This window comes from Lathyrus oleraceus, chromosome 1 (assembly GCF_024323335.1).
Source record: "Lathyrus oleraceus cultivar Zhongwan6 chromosome 1, CAAS_Psat_ZW6_1.0, whole genome shotgun sequence".
Lineage (NCBI taxonomy): Eukaryota > Viridiplantae > Streptophyta > Magnoliopsida > Fabales > Fabaceae > Lathyrus > Lathyrus oleraceus.
The window spans coordinates 329,806,309-329,833,479 of NC_066579.1; the positions used below are offsets into that span (position 1 = coordinate 329,806,309).

At 37.6% G+C, this 27,171-nt stretch overlaps 1 protein-coding gene across 5 annotated transcripts in view; it reads left to right on the top strand.

Annotated features, from left to right (window-relative positions):
* Positions 1-430: 430 nt before the first annotated feature.
* LOC127133971 (uncharacterized) overlaps positions 431-27,171 on the top strand; it is a 39,021-nt gene continuing 12,280 nt past the window's right edge. For all 5 annotated transcript variants that reach the window (XR_007807780.1, XM_051061770.1, XM_051061772.1 and 2 more), the window contains exons 1-14: positions 431-692; positions 854-1,543; positions 2,304-2,412; positions 2,519-2,616; positions 3,242-3,397; positions 3,570-3,638; positions 14,110-14,232; positions 14,311-14,460; positions 14,600-14,731; positions 14,819-14,898; positions 15,016-15,110; positions 15,213-15,280; positions 26,339-26,440; positions 26,549-26,622. Coding sequence is in view for 4 of the 5 variants with exons in the window: in XM_051061770.1 (XP_050917727.1) it covers positions 531-692; positions 854-1,543; positions 2,304-2,412; positions 2,519-2,616; positions 3,242-3,397; positions 3,570-3,638; positions 14,110-14,232; positions 14,311-14,460; positions 14,600-14,731; positions 14,819-14,898; positions 15,016-15,110; positions 15,213-15,280; positions 26,339-26,440; positions 26,549-26,622 (2,108 nt within the window). In the remaining variant the exon portion in view is untranslated. The remainder of the gene's footprint in view (positions 693-853; positions 1,544-2,303; positions 2,413-2,518; positions 2,617-3,241; positions 3,398-3,569; positions 3,639-14,109; positions 14,233-14,310; positions 14,461-14,599; positions 14,732-14,818; positions 14,899-15,015; positions 15,111-15,212; positions 15,281-26,338; positions 26,441-26,548; positions 26,623-27,171) is intronic.

Consider the following 27,171-nt stretch of genomic DNA (forward strand, 5'->3'; position numbering starts at 1 on the left):
TGCGCATCAATAAAAATATAAGTAATATTTTTTATTTAAATATAATTTAAAAAAAAATATAATATATGAAATTTGATAGTAGAAAATTACGTGGAAGTTAATAATAGTGATTTCAATGAAAATTATTAAGTAAATTCCACAATAAAATAAGAATAAAAATGATAGAAAAATAGGCTATACCAAAATAAATATTTCTTTTTTATATTATTATAGATAAAAAACAAAAAAAATGACTTATTTAAATAAAAAAACATTTATATAAGTTAAAATTGAACTTAAATTTACTCCTCTCTCATGAATGATTAATACTTATTTTTCATATTTCATCATGAATAGTTAATAATTATTAATTAATTTCTTTTAATAATTTAAAAATAACTTATATAAGATTTTCTCTTTTTAAGTGTTTATAACTAAAGAAAGAGGGAGCGAGTACTATTGAAGTTTCTGATTGAACTTCACAGAAAATGGCATAGAAAAGAAAACGAACAAGCGCCGAAAACATTTCCCACGCAGTTGCGAGGACATCAATGGCAGACACCAACGAGAAGGAAATCCAAATCCGAACCCTAACCGGCGAGTCTATCACTCTTCACATCACTCCCACTGCCACCGTCCAACACCTCAAGCTTCTACTCAACCACTCTTTCTCTCCCGCCACCAATTCCCCCAATTTCCATCTCTTTTTCAAGGTACTCTCTCTTCAAATTTCATTCCATCACGTTACTCTTTTTCATCATTCTTTGTGAACTTCAAATGTTTGTAATTCATACAGTATTGTAGAAACATTATCATTTTAGTTTAACTTTGCATGCTATAATAATGTGAAATCATCACGCATTTTCGGTTTCAGGGTAATAAATTGCAATTGCACGATGAAGTTGGTTCTTATCTCATACAAGCCGGTGAGTTTCTCGTTTTGATTCCATTCTCCAAGAAGGAACCGACTTCAACAGAGAAACCAAATTCAGCTTTCTCTTCTCCAAATGTTGCTTGCAATGCTAAAACATCGAATCTTGCGGATGCGACATGGTCCAATATAATGGAAGATTTGTCAGAATTACGCGAAACTACTCCAGAAATTGACCATAATAATGTATCTAATTTTGAAAGGAATAAAGAGAAAACTGTGGAGGCTGAAAAGGGGATAGAGCTTCCTTATCATCTCATATTGAATACATTGGATTTGGATTGTACTAACCAGAGTGCTCTTGGAGAGTGTAGTTGTGAGGTTTTTTCGAAGCTTTTGGACTCGGTGAATTGTTTATCTGATTTGGCCCTTGGACATTGCAAGTTGTTCAAGAGGGCATGTTTGAAGGGATTTCGTGGCAATGATGGTGGTGGGGTCACTTGCTTGTGTCCACCGTGGTTGAAGATAGTTGTGAAGTCGTTTGCTTTCATGAATATCGTTTCTGCCTTTCTTCATTTGCAGGGTAGGAAGGTAACCACGGGTCTACTAGAAGAAGCACTTGGTCAGCTTGCTAAGTTTGGAGTCAAACTTGGCCTCCATGACATGAAGCATCTCTCCCTTCTTTGTCCTCATGTAAATTGGTTGATTTATCTTAATGTTTTATATATATTTTTGTTTGTTTGTGAAGGTTAATCTTTTTAATTTAAAAAATTATATGGTGTACATGCTTATAGTCACCTTATTATTGTTGAGATGTGTGGTATGCCTAATATAGTATAAACTATAGGTTAGGCCTTAGGAGCTGCGAAGCACGAACACTTCTAGGAGTAGGCATGTCGCTGTGTCTGACACGCGTGTGATACCCGTTCGACACATGTTGGAAAAATTACACAAGTGTCAGAAAAGTCAAACAAGTGTCTTAAAAAATAATTTTTTTTCTCTGCTTCAACACTTTTTGAATTGATATCCAATACCTGTATGACACTCATACAACATGTGTTTGACAATTCAGACAACTGTTTAAAAAAATTGTTCTTTTATTTGCTTCAACACGTCTTATACATTTGTTAAACAAATCACATAGACATCTAAAAGTGTTTAACATATATTGAAACAATGTTATCAATGCATAATTAAAAACATTAATTTTGATTAGAATATTTTTAACTCTCTTAATACTACATGGATAAGTGAAGGTCAAATACTATCATATATGTAGCGGTGTTGGTGTCCTATGTTTTTGACATTATCGGTGTAGGGAGTATCTGTCGTCTCGTGTCTTGGCGTCTGTGTTTCATAAGTTAGGAGTAATAAGTAATAACATTTTTCTTTGAAATAACATTTTTGTAGGCTTTCATTATGTGCTCTAAATTATGGATTGAATCCTTTGCAGCTAGTTTGTTTTGTAGATGACATAGAGAAGGCAAGTTTTGGCGATGTCATTGTTGTAGTAAATCATTCAAGTAACAATGAAGATCAAATTGAAGATAATCTGAAAAGAGGTAGATCTAAGATGTGTATTGTTGTTTTGCAAAATTCAGTGATATTCTTTTTCATAAGGATGGTTTTTTTCTCTTTATATTTTGCTTGACATGTTCTGCTCAATAGCTCGCAAGTCGCTCTATGTTTCAAAGATTGTCAGTACATTAAAGAGAAGGGACTGTTCTTTCCGAAAATATCTGGGGTGGGGTTTTGAACAGCTTCAGGTACTTTTCTTTTTAGATCAACCAGTATGAATGGTCCATTGTAGACTCATTCATACTAGGGTTTTATTGTAGAAACTTATTATAATAACCGTTAACATTTATAAATTTACAACTTTCACTACCAAAGAAAAGGCTTTGTATAATTGGGCATTAGGATTTCATCTGTATGGTAGTTGATTTTTATAACTGAAGTTATTGGGTGACATACAAAATACTTTACCAAACCATGAAATCTGGGAATAACCGAACTTGATAAATTGAAGTGGATGGATAAACGAGAGGGGCTATTGGGTTTAGAACCACTTGGATTTGAAATTGTGATAAGATATGACATCTTAAAGATTCTAAGTGCAGGTTCAAAGGACTAGGACTATTTATACTAGGTTTATAAGCATTTACTAAACTTAGCCGAGTTTTTGAAGGCTCAAATAAACTTTTGTGCGAAGCTCATTATAAAGTAACATGCTAGTTATGTCAGTGTGACTACTTTATATAAAGAACAATGTGTTAAATTCAAATATAACTGACTAAAATAAAACATAAAACCATAAGATCAAATAAACTGCTCATGTCAGTAATCTTTATGATGCTGAATAATGTGCATTGCCATCAATCTTATTTGCAGATTGAAATTGGAGATGAGATGAACGTGAGAATTTCCTTTGAAGAACTGCTTGCAGCAGTCAAGGACTGTGATTTTACCAGGAAAGAAAACAAATCAAAACGTGTAAAGAGAAGCTCAACTTCCTCAAGACCTGACATGGACCGCACTGGGTGTCATGTATGTATTTATTTTGTGACATACTATTCATTTAAATTTTTTTATTCTATGTATATAATCAAATAATGAAAGCTGTACATACTTTTCTGCTGCAATTTATAGATGTTTAAATTATGCTTTTACGGTAGAATCTACGGTGCTAGTTCATATCACTTAATTCTTGGCTTGGCAGGACACAAGGTCATTAATGGCTGCGGACATGGTTGAACATCTTAAGAAAGGAATTGGATCTGAAGGACAGGTTTTCTCTTTTTTACTGTGATCAGTGTTTTGTGCTTTTGGAAGTATAACACATGAAATCCTTAATTTCCCATGATTAGCTGGATTTGGTGCTAATAATCTTGTTGGACTTTCCGCCTTAATTGCGGTCCGTCCCTAGTCGCCTTAATTGCGGCACTTTGGCTTGTCTCATTGTAGTCCCTAACCTTCATTGTGTTGGCTTTGAAGGGGTGGATTTAGTCTCACATTGCTTAGAGATATGACCTGTGTTGTGTTTATAAGTGGGGGCAATCCTCACCTTACAAGCTGGTTTTGTAGGGATGAGTTAGGTCTAACCCAAATTCTGAGATGATATCAGAGCCTATCCTAGATCCATTGTTGGGCTTCCCGCATCGTCCACGCTTCGGGTTCATCGAGGCCCAAGCGTGAGGGTGTGTGTTGGACTTTCCACCTTAATCGCGGTCCGTCCCTAGTCGCCTTAATTGCGGCACTTTGACTTGTCTCATTGCAGCCCCTAACCTTCATTGTGTTGGCTTTGGAGGGGTGGATTTAGTCCTACATTGCTTAGAGATATGACCTGTGTTGTGTTTATAAGTGTGTTGTGTTTATAAGTGGGGGCAATCCTCAACTTACAAGTCGGTTTTGTAGGGATGAGTTAGGTCCAAAATTCTGAGATGGTATCAGAGCCTATCCTAGATCCATTGTTGGGCTTCCCGCATCGTCCACGCTTCGGGTTCATCGAGGCCCAAGCGTGAGGGTGTGTGTTGGACTTTCCGCCTTAATTTCGGTCCTCCCCTAGTCGCCTTAGTCACCTTAATTGTGCACTTTGAGTTGTCTCATTGCAGTCCCTAACCTTCATTATGTTGACTTTGAAGGGGTGAATTTAGTCCCGCATTGCTTAGAGATATGGCCTGTGTTGTGTTTATAAGTGAGGGCAATCCTCACCTTACAAACCGTTTTTGTAGGGATGAGTTAGACCAAATCCAAAATCTGAGAAATCTAATGTAAAATATATAATCAATAATGTTTATGATTGAAAAGGAATACAAGAATACATTTGAATTAATCTGCGTGTCTAAATTACACACCGGATAATACACACATATAATATGCACCAACCTTGTTTGGCGTATAATAAACCCGAGGACCTCTCAATGACTCAGTGAGCACATCTATCTGCCGGTTGGTAATTTGAATTTACAAAGCTTTTCATTATGTCTCCCATTAGGCCTTCTCCTTAATGTAATGGAAATCTATCTAAATGTGTCTATCCTCTCATGGACTTTGGGTTCTCTGGGTGAGCACACAGAATAGGGTTTCTGACTGGGCTTTAAATACCATATTGAGAAAGTGAAAACGAGAAAATATTTGAGTGAATCTGTTCGTCTCAATTAGACATCAGAGAATAATAATAATAGATGTAGAAATATGTTGTATATTTCATTGTGTTTGGAACTCTTACATGTGAGGTATAAATAGAATACAATAGGTTGAAAGCTGTACCCTAATTTGTTAATATACAGAGAAATAATTTCCTATAATTGTTGCTACCTAAATAAGGAAATAGTAATTACCTAAATAAAGAAATAACAATAATAGATAATAACTCTATTTACACCACTGTTTTGTAACAACTTGACAAATCAGAATCAATTGATTATGATTTGATGTGTGCTAATCTTCAACACTCCCCCTTAATCTGGGTGGTAGATGTCTATTAGACCCAGATTGGATTTGATATTTTCATAAGTATTCCTTGGAAGAGCCTTGGTTAAGATATCTACAGTTTGCTTGAATAATGGGACATGATCAATACTAATAACCTTATTGTTGATATTTGTAAATACATAGTGTTAGAATATTTGTATATAGAATAGTCCCACATCGACTATATCATGTAATTAGTTGTAATCTCTCTCTATATAATAAAGTCTCCGTAGTGCTTTTAAAACACACGGTTTAACCTAAATGTCTCTTAGTCTCTCCTAATTCAATATGGTATCTAGAGCCTACTAAGAGACAACTTTTTGCCGTGCTTTACCCAGTTGACCCACCGTCTTCCGGTGATAATTTTTTTTTCTCAAACCGTGTCATCACTCCGGTTTGCCTCTAACTTCTCCGGTTTTGCCTCTAACTTCTCAAAATTCTCAGGTAAAACCACCTTGCCGCCCGATCTGGCCGTTTTTCCCAGCCGCCCCACTCGGCTCCCTCCATCGCTCACAGATCTGGTCTCCACAGCCCCGATTTTGTTTCTTTAAGCCATAGGAGATGTTGATTCCATCTCGTTTACTAAAGTTCCACTTATCCCATGTGAAAAACTAACCGGATCAGCCAACTACAACATATGGGCTCGTGTTGTCGATATGTGGTTTCATGGTCAGGGATATGAAGATCACCTAACCACAAAATTGGTTGATGTTGCCGCCGAAAAACTCGCTAAATGGAAGAAAACGGATGCCTCTCTTTGTACTGTGTTATGGTTTTCCATCGCACCCAACCTCCAAGCGCAGTATCAAGCCTTCTCCACTTGCAATGAGGTTTGGGAAAAGGCTAAGAAAGTCTTCTCCAACGACGTTCATTGTCTATACAACGTCATCCTCAAACTCGACACACTGAAGTTGCAAAATATGGATATGCAAGCCTATCTGAGTAAGCTTGATGCCTTGAAAGCGAGTTTCGAAACTCTCATGCCTTATGCAAAATATGCAACAGCTCATTCCGAACAACAGAGTAAATTTTTCATGGTCATGGCACTTAAGGGACTACCACCAGAACTCGAGTCCGTTCGTAATCAGATTTTATTAGGTACTATTGTTCCTAACTACGATGCCGTTAGTGAACAACTGTTGCGCTTGGCTACACCTCATGCATTTGGTCCGGTTTCCCCTCCATCTATTGTTGCTCCGACACCAGGTGACACTGCTGCCCTTGCATCTCTTGGCAACAATCAGAATCGCCTTCGAGGAGGGTCATCCAACTCCAAACCTCGTCCCAAGTGTGACCATTGTAACTGGCTTAGACATACTATCGACCGTTGTTGGAAGTTACATGGCAGACCTCCACGCCAGGTAAATGCAGCTCAAATTGATAATCCAGATACTATGCAAACTTTACCTTCTCTTTAGAGCCCTACGCCAAGCTACGAGGATTTTCTCAAGGGGTGTCAGAATAATCAGACCTCTGGTTCCACGGCTTCGGTTGCACACACTGGTAATTCATCTGTTTGCTTCTCTCAATCATCTCCTATTGGTCCTTGGGTCCTCGATTCTGGTGCGTCTGATCATGTTACCGGTAATAAAGGTCTTTTTTCTTCCCTCTCTACCTCTGGTTTCTTACCGAGTATAACTTCCGCAAATGGTTCTCAAACCCGATCCGAAGGGATTGGTACTGTTCAAATTTTACCATCTCTCTCTGTGACTTCTGTCCTATATGTACCTAATTGCCCATTTAATTTACTGTCAGTCAGTCGTTTAACTCGTTCTCTAAATTGTTCTATCACCTTTACTAATAGTAATGTTACTCTGCAGGATCGGAGTTCGGGACAGACGATTGGCGTCGGATGTGAGTCTCAAGGCCTCTACTACTTCTCTATGTCATCTACCACATGCTCCACCACAGATTCTCCACTCATTATACATGCACAGTTAGGTCATCCAGGTCTTCCCAAGCTACAAAAGTTGGTGCCTAATCTATCTAAATTATCCACTTTACATTGTGAGTCTTGTCAGTTAGGGAAACATACTCGTAGTCACTTTCCTGATCGAGTCAATAAACGGGCTGCGTCCCCTTTTGCTTTAGTTCACTCCGATGTTTGGGGTCCCTCGCGTACCGTGTCGACTTTTGAGTCTAGATATTTTGTAACTTTTATTGATGATTTTTCATGTTGCACATGGCTATTTTTAATGAAGAACAGATCTGAATTGTTTTCTATTTTTGAACAATTTTATCGAGAAATAAGAACCCAATTTGGTTTGTCTATTCGTACCTTAAGAAGTGACAATGCACGTGAATATTTATCCCAACAGTTTCAAACTTTTATGTCATCCAATGGTATTCAGCACCAAACATCTTGCCCTCATACACCACAACAAAACGGGGTAACCGAACGCAAAAATCGGCATCTTGTAGAAACCACATGGACCCTACTAATCCATGGTAATGTTCCTCTCCGTTTTTGGGGGGATGCGGTGCTCACGGCATGTTATCTCATAAATCGCATGCCCTCATCTGTCCTTAATAATAAAATCCCTCATTCAATCCTGTTTCCAAATTCTCCTCTCCACCCAATTCCTCCTCGAGTATTCGGGTCAACGTGTTTTGTACACAATCTCTCCCCCGGTCTTGATAAACTAGCAGCTCGATCACTAAAGTGTGTCTTTCTTGATTATCATCGTTCCCAAAAGGGTTATCGTTGTTATTCTCATACTCTACAACGATACCTCATATCGGCCGATGTTACCTTCTTCGAGTCTGTTCCGTATTTCGGGTCCAACCCAGTATCTCCGGAACCTCTTCAAGAAAGTACTCCCACACCTTTTCCGGCAGTTATTAATGTCCCGCCTACCATTATCCCCCACCAGTCTATGGCTCCTGACCCCCTTACTTCTCGACCACTTCAAACATATCAGCGTCGTCGCCCAACGTCTGTCGTCCCCGTCCCTGAGGTCATACCTGTCCCTGAGGTCATTGCAGACTCTCCTCCGACGCCTCCGCCATCACCGGATCCGATCCTGCAACCTGAGTCCGATCTTCCGATTGCCCTTCGAAAAGGTATACGTCAAACACGAAATCCGTCTCCACATTATATTGATTTATGTTATCATCGTCTTTCCCCTTTGCAGTATACTTGTTTGTCTTCTTTGTCTTCTGTTTCTATTCCTAAAATTCCAGGTGAAGCATTATCTCACCCTGAGTGGAGGCAAGCAATGATTGATGAAATGTGTGCTCTTTAAAGCAGTGGTACCTGGGAACTGGTTCCTCTATCCCCTGGGAAATCTTTAGTAGGTTGTCGTTGGCTTTATACAGTGAAGGTTGGTCCAGATGGTAAGATTGATCGATTTAAAGCTCGCTTGGTAGCCAAAGGATACACTCAGATTTTTGGATTGGATTATAGTGATACCTTCTCGCCTGTAGCCAAGATGGCATCTGTTAGACTTCTTCTAGCCATTGCAGCCATTCGGCATTGGCCTCTTCATCAACTTGACATCAAAAATGCTTTTTTACATGGTGATCTTGAAGAGGAAGTATATATGGAGCAACCACCTGGATTTGTTGCTCAGGGGGAGTCATTGAATATGGTGTGTAGGTTACACAGGTCTCTTTATGGTCTTAAGCAATCTCCGAGAGCTTGGTTCGGCAGATTCAGCGCTGTAGTACAACAGTTTGGTATGGTCCGTAGTGAAGCTGACCATTCTGTTTTTTATCGTCACTCAGCCCAAGGGTGTATTTATCTTATTGTGTACGTAGATGATATTGTCATAACTGGTAGTGATCAGCAGGGTATACTCCAGTTAAAACAACATCTCTCGAATCAATTTCAGACAAAAGACCTTGGTAAACTCCGTTATTTCTTGGGTATTGAGGTAGCCCAATCTAAAGATGGTTTGGTGATTTCTCAGCGGAAATATGCTATGGATATTTTGGAAGAAACAAGTTTGTTGAATGTCAAACCAGTTGATACTCCTATGGATCCAAGTGTCAAACTACTACCCAATCAGGGGGAGCCTCTATCTGACTCAGGAAGGTATAGGAGATTGGTTGGAAAGTTGAATTATCTCACAGTCACACGTTCAGACATTTCTTTTGCGGTTAGTGTGGTAAGTCAGTTCTTAAATTCCCCTTGTCAGGAACACATGGATGCTGTTATCCGGATTCTGAGATACATCAAATGTGCTCCAGGAAAAGGTTTAGTGTATGAAGATAAAGGACATACTCAGATAATTAGATACTCTGATGCTGATTGGGCAGGGTCACCCATTGATAGACGATCCACCTCTGGGTATTGTGTACTTGTGGGAGGAAACCTTATATCCTGGAAAAGTAAGAAACAAAACGTAGTTGCAAGATCAAGCGCCGAGGCAGAGTATAGGGCCATGGCAATGGCAACATGTGAACTTATTTGGTTAAAGCAGTTGCTCAAGGAACTTCAAATTGAAGAAGCGAGACCAATGACACTTATTTGTGATAATCAAGCTGCATTGCACATTGCTTCAAATCCAGTCTTCCATGAGAGGACCAAACATATTGAGATAGACTGTCACTTTGTTAGAGAGAAGATCGAGTCAGGTGACATCGTCACAAGCTTTGTCAATTCTAATGATCAATTGGCAGACGTGTTTACAAAATCTCTGAGAAGTCCCCGAACTAATTATATATGTAACAAGCTTGGTGCATTTGACTTATATGCTCAAGCTTGAGGGGGAGTGTTGATATTTGTAAATACATAGTGTTAGAATATTTGTATATAGAATAGTCCCACATCGACTATATCATGTAATTAGTTGTAATCTCTCTATATATAATAAAGTCTCCGTAGTGCTTTTAAAACACACGGTTTAACCTAAATGTCTCTTAGTCTCTCCTAATTCAATACTTATGATAAATTTTTTCTTTAATGAAGTGTCGGACAATTTCCACATGTTTTGTTCTATCATGTTGGATTGGGTTCTTTGCAATACTTATAGCAGCTTTGTTATCACATAGTAACTTCATAGTAGGGTTCACATGAATTTTGATTTCATCTAGCATGCTCTTAAGCCACATTCCTTCATAAATACCTAGGGCCATAACTCTAAATTCTGCTTCTGCACTCCTCCTCGCCACTACAGATTGTTTCTTGCTTCTCCAAGTTACTGAGTTCCCCCACACAAATGAACAATAGCATGTAGTCGATTTTCTGTCTGTGGAGCACCCTGCCCAATCTGAGTCTGTATAAACTTCAATGCCCCTGTTTGAATTCTTCTTGAAGTGGAGACCTCGACCTAGTGTGCCTTTGAGGTATTGGAGGTTCTATTCGCTATTTTCATGTTAGACTCAGTTGGAGTTGACATGTAGCGACTAGCCAAGCTTACTGCGAACCCAATGTTGGGCCTAGTGTGAGATAGGTAGATTAGTTTCCCAACTAGACTTTGATATCTATCTTTGTCGGCTGGTGGATTTTCATCTTCTCTTCCTTTTATTTGTTCTATTGGGGTATTAGCTGCCTTGCACCCAAGCATTCCAGTTTCTTGCAGGAAGTCAATGGTGTATTTCCTTTGTGATACATAGATGCCATTCTTTGTTCGCGCAACTTCCATTCCTAAAAAATACTTAAGTTGTCCCAAGTCCTTAACTTCAAATTCCTTTGTCAAGAGTCCCTTTAAATGACCAATTTGATCAGAATCATTTCCTGTAATAACAATGTCATCAACATAAACAATGAACAAAACTACCTTTCCTTCCATGGAGTGTTTAACAAACATAGTGTGTTCTGATTGGCATTGGATGAACCCGTCTTTCTTGACAACTCGAGTCAATCTATCAAACCACGCCCTTGGAGACTGCTTGAGGCCATAAAGGGATTTTCGGAGCCTACACACCATATTTGCGGTGCTGGATGATTCAAGTCCAGGAGGAATCTGCATATAAACTTCCTCTTCTAGGTCACCATTTAAGAAGACATTCTTGATGTCTAGTTGATGGAGTGACCAATCTAAATTTGCAGCCAAAGAGAGAATAACTCTAACTGAGTTTAGTTTGGCCACCGGTGCATAAGTCTCTTCATAGTCTACTCCATATAATTAAGTGAATCCCTTTGCTACAAGTTGAGCTTTATACCAATTTGTATTCCCATCTGCATTATACTTTATGGAGAATATCCATTTGCATCCTACCGGCTTCTTCCATGCAGGTAGTCTTGTGATCTCCCAAGTGTCATTCTTTATTAAGGCCTGAACCTCTTCAGTTACGGCTGCTGCCCATTCAGAATTTTGGAGTGCCTCATGGATGTTGCTTGGAATGTGTGTATTGTCAAGAGCTGTTACAAAAGTTTTGTAACTCCGGGACAATTTTCCATAAGATACAAATCTTTCAATGGGATGTTCAGTACATGATCTTACATTTTTTCTCAAGACAATAGGAATATCAATATCATCAACATTCACAGAGTTAGGAGCAGTATTTCCTGAGTAAACACCATTTCCTAGAGTCTTGGAGGTTTCTTGGTTCTTCTGCCTTGGAGTTGTGCATGACTCTATCCCTTCTTGCTCTTCCTAGAGTACACTTTCACGTTGTTTGTTGGTGTAGTTTCTGTTGTAGGGGCTGCTGTAGTTTCTACTGCAATATCCTCTGCATTTTCTATTGCAATATTTTCTGCATTTTCTAATGTAATCTCATCTGGTCCAAGAGTAGGTTCTGCACTTTCTGTTGCATTTTCATTTGGTTCAGGTGTAGGTTCTAATGCCTCTGCAGTGAGTTTGGGTTTAGTTAGCTCAAGTTCCAAAAGTTGGGATTCTATCATTTCAATTAGATATGTGTTCTCCCCCTAAATGCCAACTTTGGGGTAATATGGTTGATTCTCAAAAAAGGTTACATCCATGGTGTGGTAGAATTTTTTGTTTTGAGGTGAATAACATTTGTATCCCTTTTGGTGAAGAGAGTAGCCGATGAATATGCATTTAATGGATTTCGGATCAAGTTTACTGCATTGGGGCTCAAGATTATGGACAAAGGCTGTACATCCAAATAATTTCAAGGAATAGATGTATGGATCCGATTGGTTGGGTATAAGGTTTTGAGAGTGGAGTAGGGCGTATGAAAGTTAAGGATCCGGGAAGGCATTCTGTTTATAAGATAGGTTGTGGTGAGGACAACTTCTCCCCAAAACTGATTAGGTACATTTGTAGCTAGCATGAGAGATCAGGTTACTTCTAGGAGGTGTCTATTCTTTCTCTCGGCAACCCCGTTCTACTGAGGTGTATCCACACATGAGGTTTGGTGTATTATTCCATGTTGCTGAAAGTATGAGCTTGGTGCAGAATTACAGTACTCACGACCATTATCACTCCTAAGCAATCTAATTTTGCTTTGAAATTGTGTTTGCACCATGGTATGGAAACATTCAAATATCCTACCAACTTCCGATTTGTCTTTCATAAGGTAGACCCAAGTGATCCGTGTGTGGTCATCAATAAAGGTGACAAACCATCTTGATCCAGTTACATTTCTGACCCGCGATGGTCCCCATACATCACTATGAATAACATAAAAAGGTTGGGAAGGTTTATAGGGTTGAGGTGAGTGGGGGCTGCGTGTGTGTTTGGACAATTGACAAATTTCACATTGAAAGAACTTCTGATTTATATTGAATAATTTAGGAAGCATTTCTTTCAAGTACATAAAATTTGGGTGGCCTAGTCTATAGTGCCACAACATTGCAGAATTTTCACTATATTCAGAAACTACAGCGCAAGAGGTTGCCTCGGATTCTGGTTTAGATGTTTCAGCCTGAAGGATATAGAGTCCAACACATTCTTTAGCATTGCCAATCGTCCTCCCCGACTCTAAAATCTAAAATTCATACAGGTTAGGGAAGAATTTAGTGATGCACTTCAAATCCTTTGTAAGTTTACTGATGGACAATAGGTTGCAATCAAGTTTAGGCACATAGAGTACGGAACTAAGAGTAATATTTTGTGAAATAATGACAAAACCTTTACCCATGACCTTAGACAGGGTACCATAAGCAATTCGAACAATCAAATTATTTTGGCATGGAGAATAGCTATCAAAGACAGCCAAGTCTCCAGTCATGTGATCAGATGCTCCTGAGTCAATAATCCATGAATTTTGTTTTCCCTTGCTAATGTTTAGAGCATGTTGAAGATTAGCACACATCAAATCATATTCAATTGATTCTGATTTGTCAAGCTGTTACAAAACAGTGGTGTAAATAAAATTATTATCTATTATTGTTATTTCTTTATTTAGGTAATTACTATTTCCTTATTTAGGTAGCAACAATTATAGGAAATTATTTCTCTGTTTATTAACAAATTAGGGTACAACTTTCAACTATTCTATTTATACCTCACATGTAAGAGTTCCAAACACAATGAAATATACAACATATTTCTACATGGTATCAAAGCCTCGTTTAAGATCCGGTGGGCCACCTACTATGGTTTCCACTATTGGGTCACCCACCATTTATTTCCACGCTCCAGATGTCCAGTCCTAGGCGTGCGGGGGTGTGTTAAGAGTCCCACATCGGATAATATATGACCTGAACATGTGTTTATAAGTGGGGGCAATTCTCACTCTATCAACCGATTTTGTAGGGTTGAGTTAGACTCAACCATATTTCTTAACAATATATATAGAGTCTTGATTACAACCATTATAATTTCTCTAATATTTTGAAGTACATAATTCATTTATTTAAAACAATTCTAACAATTTATAATCCAACCCGATGTTCTTTATGTCACTAAATTATGAATGTGTGGTTAATGTAGATTGTGCATGTTGAAGATATATGTGCCAGAAAAGCCATTTACAGTGAGATCCCCGCCGAATTATCTGAAAAAATGAGATCTGCACTAGATTATATTGGAGTTTCCAAATTGTATAGTCATCAGGTATGAGTTGAATATGTAAAAATGTGCCTTTTGTAGATTATAGTTTCTAAAGTATTTTTTGCTGCATGGTTTACATAGGCAGAGTCTATTCAAGCCTCCCTTGCCGGGAAGAATGTTGTTGTGGCTACAATGACATCAAGTGGCAAATCTGTTTGCTACAACCTGCCTGTTCTAGAAGAGTTGCTCAAGAATTCATCCTCATGTGCGTTGTACATATTTCCAACAAAGGTTTGTTTTCAGTCTTATTTAATTTCCCATTCTAAATTCTAAGTCCTTGTAGATAGTCATAGACTCCCTGTCTCGTCTCCCTCACTATTTTTTGCCTAGAGGTTATTGTAATTATAACTAAATGATTCCATGCTTGTAGGCATTAGCTCAAGATCAACTAAGGTCTTTGTTACACATGACAAAAGAATTTGATGCCGACTTAAATATTGGTATATATGATGGTGACACTTCTCATAGCGAAAGGACATGGCTACGTGATAACTCTAGACTGGTAATTTAATAAGTAACAGATTATTTCTTCTGTAGACTGGACAAATTATGGTGAGAAATGCTTCATTTTATATTATATTTACTGCAGTTAATCACAAATCCAGATATGCTACACATATCAATCTTGCCCCACCATCGGCTATTTGGCCGGATTTTATCAAATCTAAGGTAATCTTTATGGTATATTCAATCAGATTATCAAAACTAAATTAGTTTGGTTTTTATATGGAATATTTCTTAATGGATTGTTATTGCGGAGAAGTACATTCACTCTTAACATATTAGGTTTCTGGTAATTGATGAAACTCATACCTACAAGGGAGCATTTGGATGTCATACTGCTCTTATATTAAGGAGGCTTAGGCGACTCTGCTCACATGGTTTGTGGAGCTTCAGGAAATGTCTTCATATTTATTGTTCTATACTTCTATTTAAATTTTAAATTGAAATGTGAATGCAGTTTGTCTCCTTTCCAATTGCAGTATATGGAGCTGTTCCTTCTTTTATATTCTCTACAGCTACTTCTGCGAATCCTCATGAGCATTCTATGGTAAATATTTCTCTGAAATAGTAACTTTTCTATACACTTAGCATTCTATGCTGATAAATTTATGCGGATATCGAAACTGGTATCTATGTTGATAAACTTAAATGAAAACAACAATTTTAATGGCAACTATCTCTGCACTGCCTTCTCAGAAATGGAAGACGAGTTCTTTACAATAGAGCAACTAGAAAATAACAGAAATCAAGGAAAGGGAAAGTACATGGTTCCGAGGCAGTTCTTATCCGAGAAATTCAAGAGTCTTCGTCTTTCATAAATGGGCACCAGATAAATAGTAATACTAAGAGTGAAAATTCCTGTATTAATGCAGGTCCTAGACATGTATGAAACTGATGAGGGATAACAGGGTCTGAATCTGGAAAATGGAAAGAAAATGAATACAATGTAGAGAAAGAAAATAGCAGAAGCAATTAGAAAGTGCCTGCCTAATCTCTCCCAATGGTTCTAGACAAATCTCAACACATCTACCCCACCACTACCCCCAACCCCCCTAAAGACACAGTCCTTGTCCTCAATATGGAAATAGGAATCTGATTGTGTAATCTAAGCAAGTTCCCCAAGATTTTTCAACGTTGAGCATTATTTTCCTCCTGATAAGAACTTTAGTTCAGATTGTAAGTGTTGCAGCTAGTTGCACCTTTATTGCCAATTGTCTACCAAGTATGGAGGAAAGGGTTGACTGGTAACCTCGATAGTTAGAGATTTCTTCAACAAGGACACATTGAAAACGGGATGCACCTAGGACTCAACTTCTGATTCAACATTTTAGGAAAATACCTCAATTTGACCATCACCATGATCAACTGCATATTTCCATTGGACTGAATCATTACCATTCTTCAAGATCTGACCTGTTCATGTTTATATGTTGAGTTTGCCAAAATTTGAACCTAGCAAGAGTTTTGGAACTCAATTCTTTTTAGTTGCACACAAATTCCGACGATATCTTTTCACTCCCAATTTTTCTCTTCGTATTACTTTGAGAGTCTCGTTATAATCTCTCTTTCGCCATGTTGTATTATAATCTGCCATGTTTTGAATCTCTCTTTTGTATCTCTCACTTGTCTTCTATTAGATCTTGGATTTTGGTGTTTCAGAGATCAACATAGTTGGAAATCCTTATCTTTTCTCAAAATTATCATAACAAAAAATTCTATATCATATTACTCTTGTTGGATCTAAAGCTAAATTCAGAGTATTGTTAAAGTAACCAACTTTAATAAGTTCTAGAAACTTGGCACCACTATACTTATCATTTCTCAAAATTTTAATAGCAAAAAATTCTACATTGTAGTATTACTCTTGTTCGCTCTAAAGCTAAATTCAGAGATATTATTACAGGAACTGACTTTAGTAAGTTCTAGAACCTTGGTATCACTGTAACTATTGTGCACTAGCTGCACAATATACTTACTAAGCCTAACTAATCCCTAAATCTGGAAACTCACAAATAAATTTAGTTAGTCTTGTGAGTCTATAAATAAACCACACTCCTTGTAATTCATAATATTCATAATCAGTTAATACAAAACTGTTAAGAATGTGTGGTTTGGGCCTAACTCAACCCTACAAAACCGGTTGGTAGAGTGAGGACTGCCTCCATTTATAAACACATGTTCAGACCATATATTGTCCGATGTGGGACTCTTAACACACCCCCTCACGTCCAGGACTGGACATCTGGAGCGTGGAAATAAATGGCCCGATAGCGGAAACCATAGTAGGTGGCCCACCGGATCTTAGACGAGGCTCTGATACCATGTTAAGAATGTGTGGTTTGGGCCTAACTCAATCCTACAAAACCGGTTGGTAGAGTGAGGACTGCCTCCATTTATAAACACATTTATAACTCACGATTTAGGGATGGTTCAAATCTTGTGCTCTGATACCATATAGAAATATATTGTATATTTCATTGTCATAGGAACTCTTACATTGTAAGGTATAAATAGGATACGACAAGCTGTACTAACTTGTTAATAAACAGAGAAATAACTCCCTATAATTGCTGCAACCTAAATAAGGAAATAATAATAATAGAGAATAAATCTATTTACACCACTGTTTTGTAACAGCTTAACAAATCATAATCAAATGATTATGATTTGATATGTGCTAATCTTCAACACTCCCCTTCAATCTGGGTGGTAGATGTCTATCATACCCAGATTGGATTTGATATTTTCATAAGTATTCCTTGGAAGAGCCTTGGTTAAGATATCTGCAGTTTGCTTGCATGATGGGACATGATCAATATTTATAATCTTCTGATCAATTTTTTCTTTAATGAAGTGTTGGTCAATTTCCACATGTTTTGTTCTATCATGTTGGACTGGGTTCTTTGCAATGCTTATAGCAGCTTTGTTATCACATAGTATCCTCACAGAATGGTTCACATGAATTTTGATTTCATCTAGCATGCTTTTAAGCCACATTCCTTCATAAATACCTAGGGCCATAACTCTAAATTCTGCTTCTGCACTACTCCTCGCCACTACAGATTGTTTCTTGCTTCTCCAAGTTACTAGGTTCCCCCACACAAATGAACAATAGCCTGTAGTCGATTTTCTGTCTGTGGAGCATCCTGCCCAATCTGAATCTGTATAAACTTCAATGTCCCTGTTTGAATTCCTCTTGAAGTGGAGGCCTCGGCCTGGTGTGCCTTTGAGATATCGGAGGATTCTATTCGCCATTTTCATGTTAGACTCAGTTGGATTTGACATGTAGCGACTAGCCAAGCTTACAGCGAACCCAATGTCGGGCCTAGTGTGAGATAAGTAGATTAGTTTCCCAACTAAACTTTGATATCTATCTTTGTCGGCTGGTGGACTTTCATCTTCTCTTCCTTTTATTTGTTCTATTGGTGTATTAGCTGCCTTGCACCCAAGCATTCCAGTTTCTTGAAGTAAGTCAAGGGTGTATTTCCTTTGTGATACATAGATACCATCATTTGTTCGAGCAACTTCCATCCCTAAAAAATACTTCAGTTGTCCCAAGTCCTTAACTTCAAATTCCTTTGCCAAGAGTCCCTTTAAATGATCAATTTGATCATAATCATTTCCTGTAATAACGATATCATCAACATAAACAATAAACAAAGCTACCTTTCCTTCCATGGAGTGTTTAACAAACATAGTGTGATCTGATTGGCATTGGTTGAACCCGTCTTTCTTTACAACTCGAGTCAATCTATCATACCACGCCCTTGGAGACTGCTTGAGGCCATAAAGGGATTTTCGGAGCCTGCACACCATATTTGCGGTGCTGGATGATTCAAGTCCAGGAGGAATCTGCATATAAACTTCCTCTTCTAGGTCACCATTTAAGAAGGCATTCTTGATATCTAGTTGATGGAGTGGCCAATCTAAATTTGCAGCCAAAGAGAGAATAACTCTAACTGAGTTCAGTTTGGCCACCGGTGCAAAAGTCTCTTCATAGTCTACTCCATATGATTGAGTAAATCCCTTTGCTACAAGTTAAGCTTTGTACCGATTTACACTCCCATCTGCATTATACTTCATGGAGAATATCCATTTGCATCCTACCGGTTTCTTCCCTGATGGTAGGTTTGTGATCTCCCAAGTGCCATTCTTAATTAAGGCCTGAACCTCTCCCAAGTGCCATTCTTAATTAAGGCCTGAACCTCTTCAGTTACGGCTGCTGCCCATTCAGAATTTTGGAGTGCCTCATGGATGTTGTTTGGAATATGTGTATTGTCAAGGGCTGTTACAAACGTCTTGTAACTCTGGGACAATTTTCCATAAGATACAAATCTTTCAATGGGATGTTTAATACACGATCTTGCATTTTTTCTCAAAGCAATAGGAATATTAATGTCATCAACATTCACAGAGTTAGGAGCAGTATTACCTGAGGGAACGTCATTTTCTAGAGTCTTGGAGGATTCCTGGTTCTGCCTTGGAGCTGTGCAGGACTCTATTCCCTTCTTGCTCTTTTTGGAGTACACTTTCACGTTGTTTTCTGGTGCAGTTTCTGTTGTAGGGGCTGTAGTTTCTACTGCAATTTCCTCTACATTTTCTAACGTAGTTTCTTCTGGTCCATGTGTAGGTTCTGCAGTTTCTGTTGCATTTTCATTTGGTTCAGGTGTAGGTTTTGATGCCTCTGCAGTGAGTTTGGGTTCAGTTAGCTTAAGTTCCAAAAGTTGGGATTCTACCACTTCAATTGGATAGATGTTCTCCCCCTGAATGCCAACTTTGGGATAATATGGTTGATTCTCAAAAAAAGTTACATCTATGGTGTGGTAGAATTTTTTGTTTTTAGGTGAATAACATTTGTATCCCTTTTGGTGAGGAAAGTAGCCGAGGAATATGCATTTAATGGATTTCGGGTCAAGTTTACTGCGTTGGGGATCAAGATTATGGACAATGGTTGTGCATCCAAATATTTTCAAAGGAATAGATGTAAGGATGCGATTGGTTGGGTATAAGGTTTGGAGAGTGGAGTAAGGCGTATGAAAGTTAAGGATTCGGGAATGCATTCTGTTTATTAGATAGGTTGCAGAGAGGACAACTTCTCCCCAAAAATGGTTAGGGACATTTGTAGCTAGCATGAGAGATTGGGTTACTTCTAGGAGGTGTCTATTCTTTCTCTCGGCAACCCCGTTCTGCTGAGGTGTATCCACACATGAGGTTTGGTGTATTATTCCATGTTGCGTAAAGTATGAGCTTAGTGCAGAATTACAGTACTCACGACCATTATCACTCATAAGCAGTCTAATTTTGCTTTGAAATTGTGTTTGCACCATGGTATGGAAACATTCAAATATCCTACCAACTTCCGATTTGTCTTTCATAAGGTAGACCCAAGTGATCCGTGTGTGGTCATCAATAAAGGTGACAAACCATCTTGATCCAGTTACATTTCTGACTCGCGATGGTCCCCATACATCACTATGAATAACATAAAAAGGTTGGGAAGGTTTATATGGTTGAGGTGGGTGGGGGTTGCGTGTATGTTTGGACAATTGACAAATTTCACATTGAAACAACTTCTGATTTTTATTGAATACTTTAGGAAGCATTTTTTTCAAGTACATAAAATTTGGGTGGCCTAGTCTATAGTGCCACAGCATTGCAGAATTTTCACTACATGCAGAAACTACAGCGCAAGAGGTTGCCTCGGATTCTGGTTTAGATGCTTCAGCCTGAAGGATATAGAGTCCAACACATTCTTTAGCATTGCCAATCGTCCTCCCCGACTCCAGAATCTGAAATTCACACAGGTTAGGAAAGAATTTAGTGATACACTTCAAATCCTTTCTAAGTTTACTGATGGACAGCAAGTTACAATCAAGTTTAGGCACATACAGTACTGAACTAAGAGTAATATTTTGTGAAATAATGACTGAACCTTTACCCATGACCTTAGAAAGGGTACCATCAGCAATTCGAACAGTCGAATTATTTTGACATGGAGAATAGCTATCAAAGACAGTCAAATCTCCAGTCATGTGATCAGATGCTCCTGAGTCAATAATCCATGAATTTTGTTTTCCCATGCTAGTGTTTAGAGCATGAAAAAGATTACCTTTTTGTGCCACAGTAGCTGTACCAATTGTTTGTTGAAGCATTTTTTGTAAGGCTTCCATTTGCTCCTTGTTGAATGGTGATGAGTGAGAATTTACCTCAGCTGTGTTCCCCTTGCTGTCCTGGTTTTTAGTCCATTTTAGCTCTGATGACTTTCCATGAATGATCCAGCATGTCTCCTTGGTATGACCCAGTTTCTTGCAGTGGTCACACCAAGGCCGAGTTTTCTTTTGGAAAGAACGCTGATCTCCCCTTGCTGCCATTGCAGATCCTTCTATAGATGGGACTGCACTGGATTTTCCAAGCATCACTTTTCTCCTGCTCTCCTCTCTTCGTATTTCCGAGAATGCTTCTCGAATTTTTGGAAGAGGTTTGGTTCCAAGGATTCTCCCACGAACTTCATCAAGTTCTGTGTTCAAACCTAATAGAAATTTGTAGACTCTATCTTTCTCCACCAATTCTTTGTACTTCTTTTTGTCCTCTGTGCAACTCCATTCAACTTCATCATATACATCCAGTTGCTGCCAGTGACGATTGAGAGTATTAAAATACTCTGTGACTGAGCGGTCATCTTGACGCAAATCATGGAGTATGCTCTTGATTTCAAAAATTGCAGATGTATTGTCGACATTAGAGTAGGTTTCATTTACGGCATCCCACATCTCTTTGGCAGTGTCATAGTACATGAAATTTTCTCCAATTTCATTTGTCATGGTGTTTAACAGCCATGACATTACTAGACTGTTTTCTAGTTGCCATTTTTCGAGGTTTGAATCCCCCTTTTTTGGACACTTGGAGTCTCCTGTGATATAACCTTCCTTCCCTTTTCCTTGAAGGTAGATTTTGACTGAGCGCACCCATTGATTGTAATTCTGGCCATTCAATTTGTGACCAGTGATAGGAAGAGCATGTCCTTCAGCCAAACTGTTGGCTGAATTTTCTGCTTTAGTATCTGCCATGGGTGGTGTCACGATTTAGGGATGGTTCAGATCTTGTGCTCTGATACCATATAGAAATATATTGTATATTTCATTGTCATAGGAACTATTACATTGTAAGGTATAAATAGGATACAACAAACTGTACTAACTTGTTAATAAACAGAGAAATAACTCCCTATAATTGCTGCTACCTAAATAAGGAAATAATAATAATAGAGAATAAATCTATTTACACCACTGTTTTGTAACAGCTTAACAAATCATAATCAAATGATTATGATTTGATATGTGCTAATCTTCAACAAAAACCGAAAAGAAGAGAAACTCAGTTGAGATTTCTCATTTTCCTTAAACTTTATTTGCTCTGTGCTGTATTCTCTCTTTAATTTTAATTTCTTTTAATTTCTGTTAATCAGCTCACTAACTTTTGATTGCTCTCTCCCCTTTACTACTAATTATTTTGCATACAAAAATTGAGCATGGGGCGGGCAATTGGCACATGAGTCACACTCACATGCATGGTAGTCAGAATCGCGATCCAACTCGTAGGATCAGACGATTCTGCAATCTTGTAAACCCCCATCGTGCCGGAGTATGACTAAAATCGTTTTTTGGTAGGCGCAATAGGAATCGCCGCGAAAACGCGTAGAAACGATGGAATCGCTGTGAAAGCACGATTTTGTTCACAGCCTAGAAATTCGGGTTTGCGACCTATTTCCTAAAAATTACTACCCCGTAAAAAGTAAAACCTTAAAAATAATTAGTCAATACTCACCCACCCACTAATCAATAATTTATGGAACTTTCCAATACACACCCATAATTAGTGGAACTTACCCTATTCATATCCTCACTCCTCACGTTAAATACTCAATTGCCTCCTATTCAATATTTCACTTCTCTATCTCCTCTATTCAGTTCCTTCATCTCCTTTATTCAGTTCCTTATCGTACTCAATACACAACACTTGATGAATGATGTTGTATTTGTCATGGCTAATTCAACATTGGCCAAAAAAAGAAAGGGAAAAGAACACTTGAGATGGAGTATGATGACCTTGGATTTGACGATGATTGACTTATGGATGATGAAGATGGCGACACTTAAATTTTGGATGAAGATTTTGTTCAAGTGAATCAAGAACAAATTGAAGAGGATGATATTCCTGCTCATAATTTGGAAGATGAACATGATGGAGGCAGAGATGAAAATAAAGATGAAGGAGATAATGGAGATGACAATAAAGATGCAGATCATGAATTTGATGATGCCTCGAGTGATTATTTATGACCAACTTCAACATAAATTGTTTGGGAATTGAGTAAATTATCATAAAGTTTTCATGTTCTGGTCTGCTGGAATTGTTTGGTTTCTATTTCGAATCGTGTTAATGTTTTGGTGTGGTTCTTTTTAGATGTTTTAAATTGTTATTTGCTACTGTTTTAAATATTCGAGTTGTTTTGAAATAGTTTCTATGAATATTATCATTCCAAATTTCAATTTTTTAAAAGTAATTTTAGTGTTATCTGAAGTTTTTTTCCTTCTTTATGTTGTTTCATATGCATATTATGAATCTATATGCAATATATATGAATTTTTAAATTTAATACGATCTTATGATCCGTGTTACGATCCTCCGATTCACGACCTTGTTATCTTTATTCGATCTTGCGTAAGATCTCGAGTCTGACTACCTGGGTGACATGGTCTATAGTATTTTTGGCCTCCACCTTCCATGGTCTACAATACTACAAATTTGGAAAATTTAATTCATTCCTATCTAGGTCATCCAAGTTTAATTAAGTTGAAGAAAATGGTTCCAAGTCTCTCTTGCTGGAAGTTTTTGGAATGTACGTCATGTTAGTTAGGTCACCATCGGCCAAATTCACCTGTTTATCTTGTTCATTATGTGGGGTCCAAGTTGTATCACTTTTGTTTTAAAGTTCATGTACTTAGTCATTTTTATAGACGATTTTTTAAGACGCACATTAATTTTCCCAATGAAAGAATGCTCAAAGTTGTTTTCCATATTCCAAAGTTTTTGCAATGAGATTCAAACTTGAGACGAGCTTTCTATTTTCATTATGCACAATGATCAAGGTAGTCAAACTCGAGATCCTACGCAAGATCTGGTAGGGGTCTAAGACCGTGAATTGAGAGCACATATCGTAAAATGCTATCAAATTTAGAAATTCATATATATTGCATATAGATTTATAGTATACATATGAAGTAACATAATTTAGGAATTTTTTTTCAAATAACACTAAAATTACTTAAAAAAACAAAATTTATGATGATAATATACATAGAAATTAACTCAAAACAACGGGAAACAACTCAAACATTTAAAACAGTAACAAATAACCATTTAAAACATTTAAAAATAACCAAACCAAAACAGTTACAACACGACTGAAAAAGCATCAAAACAGAAACGAAACATCTACAACAGACTAGAACGTGAAAATTTAATGATAATTCACTCAATTTTCAAACAATTCATGTTTGATTAGTCATAATCACTCAAGGCATCATCAATTCAACGATCTGTATCTTCATTGTCTTCTCTATTATCTCCTTCATCTTCATTTTCACCTTCAAAGTCATCCCCAAATTCATTTTCATCTCTGCCTCCATCATGTTCATGTTGCAAATTATGAACAAGAATATCATCCTCTTTAATTTGTTCTTGATTCACTTGAACAAAGCCTTTATCCAAAATTTCAAGGTCTTCATTTTCATCCATAAGCCGATCATCATTATAGATCTAAGGTCATGAAACTCCATCTCAAGTGTTCTTCTCTCTTTCTTTTTTTGGCCAATGTTTAATAGAGAAGTGAAATACTCAATAGGAGGGAATTGAGTATTTCACGTGAGACAAGGAGTGAGGATATGAATATGATAAGTTCCACTGGTTATGGGTGTTGTATTGCGATGTTTCACAAATGATTGATTTGTGGGTGGGTGCGTATTGATTAATTATTTTAATTAGGCAGAATAAATGTTTCAACTTTCAAGTAACGACACTGTCCAAAAAAAAAGTCCAAATGTTGTTTAGTTTTTTTTTTTCTGAACCGGATCGTAATTTTCAGGATCCGGGCCGTAAACTCGATTGCGAACCCAAATTTCTGGGGTGTGAATAGAATCGTGCTTTCTCGGCGATTCCTCCATTTCTATGCGTTTTCACGACGAATCCTGCCGCGCCTATCAAAAAACGTTTCCGGCACAGAAGGGGGGTGTTACAAGATTGCAAAATCGTCCGATCTTACAAGTTGGATCGCGATTCTGACTATCATGACAACGATGATGCAAAAGAATAGTTTTATTCTCCTTTCAATAATTTTATGGCATCTCGTGACATGATTATGAATCACCCTAACCTCATATTAATGTAACGGCACGTACCATGTCAATACATGCAAATACACTCAATGTTGTGAAAATCAAGAGTCCAACTTTACATAGGATCGGGAGGGGATCAAAAGATTGGAACTGGAGGGGACGGTACTAACTTAGCCCACTATACTCTAAAGCCCCCAATACAACACCAAACCTTTCAAAGTTTTGCTCTACATTGTTTGAATTATTGCTCAACTATGTTATTCCACCAACAAGCATCGGCCCTAAAGAAAATAGAGACCCAGAACTACCTTCCTCCAGTGCCACATATTGGAGGCTGACTTCTAATATGAAACTTGACTTTCAATAAGAAAATAGAAACTTGACTTAAAACTAGTTAGCTCCCTTGGCCCTCTCTGTCTCCTATTCTCACTCTACTTGTCTCTTCAGAGGTTTCTAATCTCATTCAGCTGCATTTGACCTTTGTTTCTGCATCGGCCAAATTCCTCTCTAAACTATTCACTTGTGCTAACATTGCAGCTTGTGTAGTGTCCATCCATAGCTTCTTTAATTGGTATATTTCATACCAAATAATAGGTACAAGATAAATAGCAAAAATGAAAGAAAAATTCATTATGTTAATGCTTTACTGGGAAAGAGAACTATACCAAGCTCTTAGAGATTTCCTAGTCTTTTGCAAAGGTTCTTCCTGATTCCTGCCGTGTTTTGTGCCACCCCAATATCAGATCATATAACCGAAGACAGTAGAATTCTCCCACTCTCCCCATCCCTTGCCAACTCATCAATTAGTTGCATAAACGGTGATATTTCCTTCTCTCTTTCCTCGCTGATGTTGCCTTTTATGTTACTCCCTCCGTCTCATAAAAAGTGTCTCATTTGCACTTTTTCTCTTTCTCAAAATAATTGTCCTTTTACAATATCAATGCAGCATTTATTATTATTTTTCCACAATCATACCCCTATTTATTAGTTTTCACTTTATTCAACCATTCTTTTAACTATAATTAATAGGGGTATTCTAGTAAATGATATTAGTTTTATCATCAAAATCAATACATCTAATCATTTTCTTAAGAACCGTGAATTGTTCAAATTGGACACTTTTTATGAGACGGAGGGAGTATTATAAGTTTGTTTATTAATCTTCTCAAAACTGCTATACTGCTGCAGTAACCATAAATTCTATGTCCCAGGAACTTGCAAATTTATCCAAAGTGGAGTTATTTCAGAAAGATGGAAGTCCATCTGCAAGAAAACTTTTCATCCTTTGGAATCCTGCTTTGCGACCAAAAGCTGTGAGTTAAAGTTCTGTTGTTTTATTTAAGCGATGTAGCTCTGATAGACGGTTGTACTAACTGAAGACATATTTTAACAAACCAAATGCTGATGCTACTTGACTGCAGATATTCAATAAAGCTCGCTTTTCTATGGATAATGATGAGTTGGCAGATGAAAGTATAAATTTTGTTCGTTCAAGGTGATAATCCTCCTATGTATAACAATATGAAATTTTGCAACTGTGTATTTGATGCAAGCAGGCTTATTTTGGACTGCTTTCTTTGATCAATGAAAACACAGTTCCAGCCCGTGTTAAGTGTGTTATTGACCAATTTTTCTTAATGCTTAAGCTAATATTTAATGAAAGCTTAAAGAATTATTTATATCTTGAATATTTCATCTCATACTAGTGCTCTTAAGGGTCAAAGTATGGTCAATGTGCATGCTACCTTGACCCTGGGCTGATACACTAATAGAACATCAAGCTTGTTCCCGGAAAGTGGTGTCGGCTATATGGAGCAATCAAAAGACATAGAAGTCCTAGCATGTATTTGGTTCAAAGATAGATTATTTACCAATACATTGCTCTTAATGACCTTGGGCTGTTAATGGAGACAAGAATTTCATTTTGAACTTGGTCTTAAACTCTATTACCATGTTAAGAAACAATATTCCTAAAAGCTTAAGTTGTTATGTGCAAGTGTAAGAATAGTTTTATATCTAATTTTTAGGCTAGGTTGTTAATCTC